Source organism: Taudactylus pleione, unplaced genomic scaffold (assembly GCF_031769625.1).
Source record: "Taudactylus pleione unplaced genomic scaffold, aTauple2 ptg000225l, whole genome shotgun sequence".
NCBI classification, from domain to species: Eukaryota; Metazoa; Chordata; class Amphibia; order Anura; family Myobatrachidae; genus Taudactylus; species Taudactylus pleione.
In genome coordinates, this window is record NW_028284627.1 from 10,614,463 (window position 1) to 10,627,024 (window position 12,562).

Here is a 12,562-nt window from a genome sequence, read left to right on the forward strand (position 1 = left end):
TATCTAACTTTTGGCAGCAAGAATCGTGCACGGTGATGGCCTAGGTATTGATCCCACAAACGTTAGTCTGGGGTTAGAGAGATGTTTAATCAATGTCTGGGGTTGATGGTATCTGTTAGTACTTGGGTGCAGGGATGATGGTATATGTTAGCACGTAGGTCCTGGACCCATAACCTATTAGCAGAGTAATCTGTGACAATACTCTGGCTCTATAACCTACTGGAGTATAGAATTAACACAATGCTGGAGCTCTGGGCACTGAGCCTAAAACCTGTCAACAGAGTGTGAAGTGAGAGCCGATGTGCTGGGTACAGTAGTCCTCCATACAGATTGCTATCCCAGTATACAATATACAGTACCTGGCCAAGGTACATGTGGTGTTGAATATGTAACGCAATATGTTGAGTCAGGTAGTTCAACAATTAACATAATACGCAGGGATGGCACAGGCGTAACAGTGATATGCAGATACAGATATAAGCAGCCTGGAGCTTAGGGTGTTGTGGGTCGTTGTAGTGTGCTGGGCGAGATAGCAAAAATAAACCAGCAGATGGCAGCACCACTATGCCCCCCCGCCCTCACCCCACCCCACTATGGTGATACAGTGTACTTGCAGTGTTCAGTATGGGCTCTGTGGCTGGTGAGTCTCCTGAGTCCGTCTGTTTTCATGGAACGCCATGGAGGAGAGATGCGTGGAAACGACGCACATGCGCAGTATCGCATTTCAGAGATTGAGCCTGTTTGACTGAGCTCCGGCAGGTCCTAGTGACCGCTGAGACAGCTTACATTTCAGGGTAGTAGACAGGAGGCAGCACAGCAGCGCACTCCTTTTTCTGGACAATCTAGTGGACAATAAACTGGATTATAGCATCTATTTACACACACTATCGGTGTGACGTTTGTGATGTGTAATTTTATAGTACCATTATCATATTGTACTGACCACTATATTTACTATATTGACTTTATTTTTACCGGTGGAATTGTTTTAATGGGGCCAAAATGGCCATTCCTATTTCCTATTGTAGCGTTTCAATTTTGGCTGTTGCACAGAGCTTACATACATTAACATCTTCTAGTTTTAAATATGCAATAAAGAGAACTGTCACAATATGTAAAAACTAACAATAGCTTTATTATAGGAAAATAATATATATTTTTTTTACAATGTGGTCATCATGTAATATAACAAATGGAAAAAATATATATATTAGACTGTCAGCTCATACTCCGTCTTAGATTAGGCTGTTGATGGTACCTAATTTTATAAACTCTGACACCAGCACTGTCTAGTCAGAATACCAAAGCCTGGTGTATTGTGATGTTTATAGAAGTTTATAGTGTAGTCTGATTTATATATTTTTTCTATTTCTAATATTAAAAATCTCTAATATTAAAAAATGACCAAATTGAAAATGTATAATAAAAAATATATCAAGTACACACAATAAATATATGCCAAATACACACAACAACCAACATAAAGTATATCAAGTAAACTTACATGTTACATATAACACAGTAATATCCAACATGTAAAGTGTTGTTAGTTTAGTCTTTTATTGTGATTTATTGTGTTTGTAGTGATTTGCAGTTTTACTATATTTATTGAAATGGGACCTGTCACCAAGGAGATTTATTATCTTAAGAAAGGAACAATAAACATGTGTTTTCTTTCCTTTTCCACCTGTATAGACCAGTGGGTCTCAACGCTAACAGTCAAGTAACCCCAACAGGTCATGTTTTGAGGATTCTGTCAGTGGAAGCAGGTGGGATAATTACTGACCCAGCAAAATTGATCAGCTCATCTGTCCATGATTAAAGAAATGCATATACATGACCTGTTGGGGGAACTTGCGGACTGGAGTTGTGAACCACTGCTCTAGACCAGAGGTTCTCTTGTGCCACCAGGTATGATATGTGTGCTGACTGTTGTACTTTATATAGAAGTCTCATTTGTATAGTCATGGCTTTAAGAAGGTGTGCGAGAGAGGTGCCATCGCCCAGAATCGTAAGGCCCTGAGTACCGCACCATCTCTGCCCCACGACTCCTGGCATCTGGCTAGCAGAGTGCCTGGAATCACCCTCTGCAGACAATAGTGTCGCTTTAATGGTTCCTGGAGTGTTCAAAGGACAATCCAGCCATGCACCCTGCAATGTGTAGAGCTGCCCGCTCTCCACTTTCTACTATTTCCGCCGCGGCCCATTATGTGACATCATGGGTTCATAGTGGGACTGCCACAGGGCGGCAGTGAGCCCTGCTCCACCTCTGTGTATAGTTTTCCATGTGTGTTATTATATAGTCACTAAATTTAACAGTGTATAATTTAAATGTAATATATATATTGCCCCTGTGTGGTTGTAAGAATATTTTCAATGAATTGCAAAAGAAGTGAAGCCTGGTCATTCCAGTCCTTTCTCTCGCCTTTTGACATGTTGAGAGGTATGTATATTCCAAATGTACATAGAAATAAATAATTTTGAAATATATACCAAATATACACAAAAAACAACATACTGTATATTCAATAAGCTTTCATTTATACAAAATAATATGATGCCCTGTTGTAAAACTACTTTTATACCAACCATTGGAGACCACAGAAATAAGTAATGACCTTGCACATATCTGAGGGTACTTGCACAGGAACATGCAGCTCCTGTTGTCCCTTTGATTCAGCTGCCACTCAACTGGAACTTTAAGATGGGATAAATTAAATTTTCAGATACTGTAGGATGAATGCTCAATGAGGCATTGATACATCTTCTATATATAAATTTTTTGGCTATGCTCCGTTAAGCTAGCACCCTCCATTGCCGCAAATAACCATGTGACTAATCCTTGAGGTTCATGTAAAATTTACTGCACACGGTGTATTCCCCAAAAGCAGACCCTCCAACATGATTCGTTCCATTAGGTACAAAATGCTGTGCTCCTGGGCTTCCTTCTTAATTTATGATAGCAGCCACCTGTATTGAACTACCTTTCTTATCAATTAACTAGTTCAACACAGCTGACTGCAATCATAAATTAGGTGGGAAATCCAGGAACAGAGCAATTTGTACCTGATGGAAGGGGTCATGTTGGAGGGTAGGCAAAAGTATAGTTATTGCTGCATATACACAGGCCCCCTCCTCTGAGCAGTGGACCCCCCACCCCACACGGGTCACATCCTCTGAGCAGTGAGCTGCCCCACCCCACAAGAGCCACCACCTCTGAGCAGAGGGCATCCTACCCAGCCCCACATGTTACTTTGCTCCGGCAAGCTGGTCCCTAATTCACCTTGGTGCCATCTTCCCAGTGATATTCGGGAAGATGGCGTATGGAGAGCAAAGGTTCTGGCACATTGCCATAGTCTTTGCTTTCACTGCGCAGCGCCATTTTCCCTAAGATGTCACTGGGAAGAAGTCGCCGCACAGTAGGAGGGACCCGCTTGCCAGAGCAAGGTAAGTATAGTTCGGGTGCATGGTGTGCAGTGCGGAGCTCCCCTGGACCCAGGGGTCCGTGTGCACCACACACCCTGCACCCATTATAATACGTCTATGTGTACATACATAGTTCAACTACCCTGGTGAGCCAATTATGTCTTAGGACTTAGAAAATTTCCTGTGCAGGGAATTCAACATTTGGTACCATTCACTAAAAAGTCATATTCCTGTCCCTGTGATCAGCTTTTTATACTAAAGTCGAATCATAATGTAGCTTGTATCCTTATCCTTTTCTCCACCTTGTTCAGCTGTTTTAGTCCATTATGTAACTTTTCCTTAGAAGTCCTATCAAAATAATCTTATTTTATAAACTTTGACAAACCCCAGAAGAACTAAATGCCTATTAGTCATAGATGCATTAACTAGATTGGCACTTTGAACATATCTGTTTAATTAATAGTGAGTCATATCCTGCAAGAACATCTCAAGTGGCTTCGGAGTCACTGTAGCCCTGTATTGTAATACTTGCGCTGTGGTCACTATAGTCTGAAAGATTTGGTAATTTCAATGAGTTGTTTGGTTTGTCCTGCGCCTTGTGTTCTTGAGTCTGTCTTTCATCCGAGTCCACCAGGATGTATGAATGTTTCCAGTCGCGAAGACTGCTCTCCTTTGCTGGTGGTTTCCTCATGTTGCGCGGGCTTTCAGAGATGGACAACATTGTCTTCTGGCTGCCGTTCATAAACTGCTTGTCATCCATGGATTCTTTCCTTGACTGAGTGAAGGTGCTGCTACTCCGAGTGCGAAACTGGGACCTCCGTATAACAGATGGCCTCCTGTTACCCCATTGACACTTTACAATACGTATGAAGGCTCTCTTAAACTCCTTGCTAGAGCAGGGGTAGATGACAGGATTGATACAGCTGTTGAAATATCCCAGCCAGAAAATCACATCTTGCACAGTTTCTGGTGGTTTCAACTGTTTGAAAATTGAACCTGGAACGAAGCAAATAAGACATAATTGTAAAGATGATCGGCTTTCATGAGTTCCTATGTACAGAGACCTTACTGAATAATAACATGTACAGTATCTCAGTAGTGTAAATCACAATGCTCGATTAAATATTACCTCTTCATGAGCCTTAGCCCTCCTTATATGTACAGTGTGTATATGTATTCAGAGATGCATAAGTACGTATAGTAAGCACAGAGCTTATGCACACTTATACCATTTTCACACTTGCTGCAATAACCCAGGTGAAAGGGCTAGGATAAAATAAGCTGGTAACAAGCAGGGATGATCACGGGTCCCAGTCACAGCATAGGAAGAGCTGGTGCTTGGAACTGATCTCATCTCCCAGCGCAGGCTCGACACGTGATGGCGGTGACATCATCAACCTGGCAATAAGCCGGGTCGAGCTGCCAGTCTGAAAGGGGTCGCACTCGAGATGGACGTGTGAACAAAATCCTGAGTGTGACCCGGCATTACCATGTGAAAGGGGTATAAGTGGTATATTTAATAAAGGTCGATTTTAATTGATTTAAATATCGATAAAAATCACTCAGCATTGATGTTGTGTTTCTGGGGCTAATTCGCACATTTACACATTAAATAATACTTTAAAAAAGAAATAAAAAATTGTCTGTTAGTAAATGTGTGATTTAGCTGCAGAAATGCAACATCAATGTCGACCGATTTTTTTATAAATTTTAAATAGATTAAAATTGACCTTGAGTTGTCTTCATGGGAAATGGGTCTTATGTTACGTGTCTGATAAGTGCTGAATACACCTCTAAAGTGAGGAATGCAACACAAAATATTATTCTCTATTATTTTGGAAATTGTTTGATACAATATAACATACTGTAGTATAAAGATAAAATATACCATATATCAGATATAACATTTCTGAGGATTCTGTCCCTTTGTCAGAATTTAACCTATGAGGTCACTAGAAATCTGAGGTACTATAAACTGGATTAATTATCTGGAAAATATCCACATTATCTAACACTCTGTGATGCATACTTACCTACTTTGCTGCCCCTTATTTCCGGGAGGGGGCAGCCAGGTCGGCAGAGATGGGGCGTGGTGGCAGCCGACAAAGAGGGTGGTGTCCACTGGGCGTGTCAGCACGATTGTGTCATTGCCATACAGTGCCAAGAAACAGGCATTGTATAATGGGGGAGGGGCTACAATGACACGATTCCTCCTGGGCCGCCCACTTACACAGCTAATGGGGTGTGAGTCGGCGGGGGGGGCAGCCATGGGTGGGGGGTTCGAGCTGTGGAAGAGGGTGTGGGAGACATGCCTACTTTTCTGGTTGGCCAGGGGCGCCACCTGAGTTTCAGGAGACTCCTGGACGTTCCGGGAGCGTAGGCAAGTAAGTTGTGATGACAAACTTCTTGTGTATGGAAAATGTGAACTGCTTTATAAGAGTGGACACAAGTGGAATGAAAAAGCTGGATATAGTGGAGAGAGAGAAAGTGGAGAGAGATATAGGGCCTATTTAAGAACGTGATAGGGGTACTGCACTGGTTTGTCCCAGTCAAAACAACACAACTGTATTAATAAAAATTATTTATTAAAAAGACAATAAAAATAACTTATTTCTAAATAGCAGATTAGTTTCTAAATTTAGTAGCTCAATGAAATTGGAATCATAAACACACAATGGTAACACACAATGGTAACTTATATTGCAACAGTGTCCCATTCAGATACAGAGTTTCATGTCTCAAAGATATCTATTGTAAAACACCTACATGATAACATCAGTCAATATAACGACTAAATGTATGCCGTAAATGCAATCAATATTGTTAATCCAGTACTCGGTTTGGGGTCAAATATATTAATAAAAAACATTCCAGACATAAACCACAGCTTGTATCAGCCGAAATGATCTCATGAGTTCCAGTTTTATATGCATAAGTTATAATTAGATGAAAAGTGCATGTCCGGCAGTTTAAACAGTCAAATGGCCAGGTTAGCCAGATAAGGAAAATCTAAGGTGGGTACACACCTGACAGATATACTGTATCTGCAGATGATAGTCATTCATATACACTGAACGCCCATCATCTGCTTGTGCCCTCAGATGACGGCGGCCGGGGGCGGGACCCGGCGGCAGGTGGGTGGATCAGGGGTGTGTTGCGCCCCCCTCCTCGCGGCTGCCACTGTGTGTGTATGATGGACAGATATGTCTACAGACATATCTGTCCATCAGCTGTGCAGCACAGCCAATGCGATATGTTGGTGAACGACAACGTTCACCATCATATCGCGGGTGCAGACTTGCCGACGGGCAGCAGATATATTTTACCGATCAATTGTACCTGTCAGTGTGTACTCAGCATCACTCTGTGTTCCCTGCAATGGTTATCTCACCACAACTGTAGAGTGTCTATAGCCTGGATCCTAGCGTACAGCAAACGTAGCTTGGCAGACAATGCCCAGCCGTGAAGCTCTATGCAATATCTCGACTCCCCTAGAGAGCTGATGGGGGCAATGACAGCGTGGCCGCTATCGGTGGAGTTTGTGAATCGTATCACTCTGGTAGTAAGCAGAGTTTCAGCTGTAGTCGCCGGTAACGTCCAAGGTCCATTTAAGAACATACTTTATACAAGTGGCATATTGTGTCTAATATCTCAGTGATACTGCCACTAGTATTCAGCATTACTCACTTGTCCAGCGACAATCCCCCTCCTCAGCGGCATCTTTTGCTGTGTGGCTGCCAGCGATGGGTTGCTGTGTCATGCGCATGACACTTTTACGTGACAGGGACCTGGTAATGCCCGGAAGGCTTCGCTGAAGCTGTGAAGGCTGCTGCCAGGTTCCCATTGCCGGCAACAGGGACCGTATCACTCTCACCAGATGGCATAAGCAATACAGCGATTACCGCTGTTTGCTGAATATTGAAAGGACATAACCCCTATAGCAAGTGCTAAAGGGGGTTACAGGTGTGTCCTCATACCTCCAGCCTCAATACTCCATACAGAGCGTGATCCCTGGTACGTGTGAGCCGCCAGGTCCTCTGCAACCCTGCTAGCGCTAGACGTCTTTTTTGCGTCTTTCTTTGCCGTAAATGCTTCTCATTTGCAATGCGATGTGACATGGATGCACCAGGAGACTGCACTGATCAATTTGATATGTGACACTGTGTGCTACTCCGCTTTATCTCTCTCAAGGTTTGATAATAATAATGTTAATGTCCACATACATCTATCCTCTGTGCGATACAAGTCGCATTATTCATAATGCATGAGCGCCATGTGACTCAGTTGCGCCGGGCGTCTTTTCATGCTTTTTTCCCCTTAAAATGTGTCTTATTCACAAAGCGATGTGAACAGAACGCACAAACAGCTTCTGCTGATTAAAATGATATGCGGCATGCTTATATTCTGTGTGCGGTTATATCTGCATGCAAAATGCTACGTTACAATGTCAGTGGAATATGATGCAATTTAAGGGAAAAAGTCGCACAGCAAGATGATTTGCGCTGTCTAGAAGGGCTGTTTAACGTGTAAGGAAGCTAGTTGTATGTGGACACATCTGCATATAGCACTTTTCTCCTAATAGGACTCAGACTGCATTACTTACAAGACAAGCTTAACAAAGGACATTAGTGAAATGCCTGGGTGAATAGGTGAGTCTTGAGTCTATTTTTGAAGGATTCTAGAGTTAAGGCTTCTCGAATTGTACGGGGAAGCGATGTCCATAGAGTCGGAGCCACAAAGCTGAAAGCACGACCCCCAAATGAATTCCGGGACTGTAGGTACCATTTAATGTTGTAATTGGATAATTACAAGAGCAAATACTGTATGGCCATAGGAGTAAAGTGCACTGAGTAAAGGAAACCCCCTACTTTTTCTTTTTCTTTAAAATAGGTGATAGATAAGGGGTATCACAACAGGGGGCTTTGGCCACATCATGGAGGAGATATAGCCACACCTCCAAGGGCATGTCAAGCACTGAAAAATGCTGGGTTGCCCATTAACCCTATCCCTTCCCCAGTTACGTGCAGCTCTCGGCAGCACTGCTCTGCTATACAATGCAGAGTGGCATCTAATGGACATACCTCCTCAACTGTCTGATAATGAGGACAATTCAGTAACTATCATGACAGAGCCCCCAAATAGAGGATGTCCCGCTGAAATTGGGACGATTGGGATGTATGATCATATATGCTGATGGATAAGACTAGTTCCCCTTCAGATACTGTACCTGGAAGTGAGGTGAAATGAGGGCGGAAGTGCAGTTTCCTGCCCACACAGTCCTGCAAAAAAAGAAAGTTGGTCGCTCGCCACGCTTCGGGCTCGGTGACTCGCTACATGATTATATTCCCCCTCCTTGCTCACTTGGATGGTAGGGAATGACGTTGGACACTGACTGATGACGTCAGGGTCAATCTACAGAAGGGGATCTAGCTGCTTATATTTTGGTGACCCACACACAGAGGCCTATTTATTAAGTCTAAATCGTGTAAATATCTGTCTCCGGATGATTATATTTTTTTATTAGTAAGGGCACTTATTATTAGCTCTACACTTATCAGAGATATCTCCTATGTTCAGCAGTAACGCAGAAGACCAAGTCCCCATTATTCTCAATGGGGACTGCAGTCTTGTCCAATACACCAAGCTATGAAATGTTTATCTATTCAGAGCTCGGTTGCCGATAGATAACACCGTCGTTACTCGTTCTGTCCCTATGTGTGTGTGCAACCAAATGGGGACTGTAAGAATCTGGCAGTAAAGAGATAGTGGTCAGGGGATGTAGTCAGCATCAGTCAGGGTGCCGACTGTCAGATTACTGACAGACTGCGGAAGTAAATATTAGGGTTAGGGTTAGGCTGCGGGATGGGAGGGCAGTAGCGTAACTAGGGTATTTGGAGCACAGGGCAAGTTAAAAAACGGACGGGCCCCCGACCAAGTATGTGCGCGCGCCGAAAAAGTGGGTTTGGTCACAGACCACAGGGGGCGTGGCCACTGGAAAAATGGAGGCATGACAACATGACACACCACAGTTCCTTGGGACTCTGGGAACATTCCTTTCCATTCCATATGCACCTTAATACCCCCAGTAGTAGTGACCCTCTTGCATTGCCCACTATAGTAGTTCCCCTTATGCAATGTCCCCAGTAGCAGTACCCCTTATGCAGTGCCCCCTATAGTAGTGTCCCTTATACAGTGCCCCCAGTAGTGCACCCTTGTACAGTGCCCCCAATAATGCACTTTAATACAGTGCCTCCAGTAGTGACACTTATACAGAGCCCCTTATACAGTGCCCCCAGTAGTGCACCCTTATACAGTTCCCCCAGTAATGCACTCTAATACAGTGGCCCCAGTAGTGCCCCTTACGCAGCGCCTCCAGTAGTGCCACTTATACAGTGCCCCTTATACAGTGCCCCCAGTAATGCCCCCTACAGTGCCGCTAGTAGTGGTCCCCTTATGCAGTGCACCAGTAGTGGCCCTTATACAATGCCCCCAGTAGTGGTCCCCCCTAAGCAGTGCCCCCAGTAGTGCCCCTTATACAGTGCCCTCAGTAGTGGTCCCCCCTATACAGTGCTCCCAGTAGTGCCCCTTATACAGTGCTCCCAGCAGTGGTCCCCCCTATGCAGTGCCCCTTATACAGTGCCCCCAGTAGTGGTCCCCCTTATACAGTGTCCCCAGTAGTGTTCCCCCTATGCAGTGCTCCCAGTAGTGCCCCTTATATAGTGCCCCCAGTAGTGGTCCCCTCCATGCAGTGCCCCTTATACAGTGCCCCCAGTAGTAGTCCCCCCTATGCAGTGCCCCTAATACAGTGCCCCCAGAAGTGGTCCCCCCTTATGCTGCTCCCCCAGTAGTGCCCCTTATATAGTGCCCCCCAGTAATAGTCCCCCCTATGCAGTGCCCCCAGTAGTGCCCCTTATATAGTGCCCCCAGTAATAGTCCCTCCCATGCAGTTCCCCCAGTAGTGGTCCCCCCTATTCAGTGCCCCCAGTAACGCCCCTTAAATAGTGCTCCCAGTAGTAGTCCCCCCTATGCAGTGCCTACAGTAGTTCCCATTATATAGTGCCACCAGTAGTAGTCCCTCTATGCAGTGCCCCCAGTAGTGTTCACCCCTATGTAGTGCCAGTGTCTCTTACATGTATAGGACAAAGACTCACAAAAAAAAACACAACACTTACGTGAATCCCCGCTCCTCCGCCCACCGCTGTCCGCTCCTCTGTTCTCCCGGCCCGCTCTGCACTACCCATTGTGGGAGCCGGAAGGTGGAGCTCATGAGTGAACTCCAACCCCGCCCCGGCCGTGGGTGTAGCAGCTAATGAAAGTCTGTCTGACTCTCACTGGCTGCGAAAAACAAACACACGCACACACCACCCCGCGTGCCCTGCTCGACCCACCCTAGTTATGCCACTGTGGGAGGGTTAGGGTTAGGCTGCAGGAGGGGTGAGTTAGGGTTAGGGGGAGGGTTAGGGTTATAATACTTGCAGAAATTTGTCGAGATTCTGACCGTCGGGACCCCGTACCCAACACGTAGTCACTACTAGTTTACTGCACACTGGGACAGACTCTCACAGATCCATTCAAACAGGACTATATGCTCATGGTAAGGCCACTTCACCACTAGTTTTCTTTAAATGCCATTTTTACACATTTTGGAAAAGCATATCCCCCAACCTTCCTGATTTGGTTGGACAGTCCCGATTTGAGGGGACAGTCCAACAGTCCTAATAGATGGCATTTATGTCCTGACTCCCAGGGGAGTGCTCTGCCTACCTACCTCTGGTGAGGATTGTTATTATGTACAGTATGTGACACCTGCTCACCTGGCTTCTTTTTTCACTGTTCCTGTGATAAGGTTATAATGCTACAAACTTCCAAGGAAAAGGGGGTTCAAGGTTAGTAATTATTATATGCAAGTAAGTTTTTATGACGTAAATAAAACTAAAAATGAAACAGGAAATTAACAACAAAGATATACATATTATTATGAATAATAAAAATAATAAAAAAATAATTGTATAAATCTAAAATTGGCGAAGTAAATAGGAATAAAAAAACCTCACAGTTTAGGAACTAAGCAATTAAAACTTTGTAATTGCATACAATAAATAAGTTTTTCTACTGAATGATACATTATTTATTAATAAGGGAGTACTGTATAGCATTCACAGTATGCAATTGTCCTCCTACAATCGAGAGGGCATCCCTATAACTCATAATAAAGACACCAAAGGACATCGGGGTCCAAATTAAAGTCCAAAGAGAACATACATCTGACAAAGGGTGAGTATAGATCCTTATCTGGTGAGTCCGTTCTTTACAGCACAAAGCACAATGATTTTCTCCCATTGTATTCCATATACCCATTGAGGACTACAACAGCCTGAATACCAGGAGACAACTTTGTAGACCGCGGCAGCGACGGGTATTGGTACAATATTAACCAAGGCGCAATTCTGTACACTGAATGGTGAGCATACCACTTGCTGGATAAATGGATGATTGTTTCCAGGGCTGTAGAGAGGCGGCCCAGGGGGAAAAGGGCATTGCCTAACCATGGGAGGCTTGGCTGGGGGAGCTGTGAGCTTCTCAGCCTGGTGCAAGTCCAGGCGGGGAGGGGGGGGGGGGAGGCGCTATCATGTGACCACAGTCAGAGGAGATTGCTGGGCTGCTGCAAGGTAAGAGGGAGAGGGGGTGCTGTCGGACCCGGGCCCCTCCTGCAAGCCCAGGCCCAGGTAATTAGTACCCTGCTTGTTTCACTTATATTACACAGTGTAGACTGTATACATCTATTTTTTTTCTTGGTACCCACACAACACTATACGAATTAACGGTTGGAGAAGCGCTGGAACTACCAATCTTTCTACATATATTTGCTGTATGGAACTTTATTAGTTGAAGTTCCCCAGTTTATAGCTGCACACTCCTAATCTTAGGTTAATTTTTTTATTTAGCACATATCTTTTCTTCTATCTACAGTACATGATGTAGTTACCTGATCAACATCCAAGTGGCAGCTCCCATATTCCGGCGCCACAGATGCCACCAGACTGGGCATACCAGGCCCACATGGACATGTGCCAGCCAGAGACTCAGGGACGCCAGGTCCACATGGACATGTGCCAGCCAGAGACTCAGGGATGCC

General features: G+C 44.5%; 1 protein-coding gene across 1 annotated transcript in view; it reads right to left on the minus strand.

The window, feature by feature from the left end:
- Window positions 1-3,799: 3,799 nt before the first annotated feature.
- Window positions 3,800-12,562, minus strand: part of ADRA1B (adrenoceptor alpha 1B) — a 41,054-nt gene continuing 32,291 nt past the window's right edge. Inside the window, exon 2 of the mRNA XM_088479008.1 lies at window positions 3,800-4,422. Coding sequence (XP_088335134.1) covers window positions 3,914-4,422 — 509 coding nt within the window. The 3' untranslated portion in view covers window positions 3,800-3,913. The remainder of the gene's footprint in view (window positions 4,423-12,562) is intronic.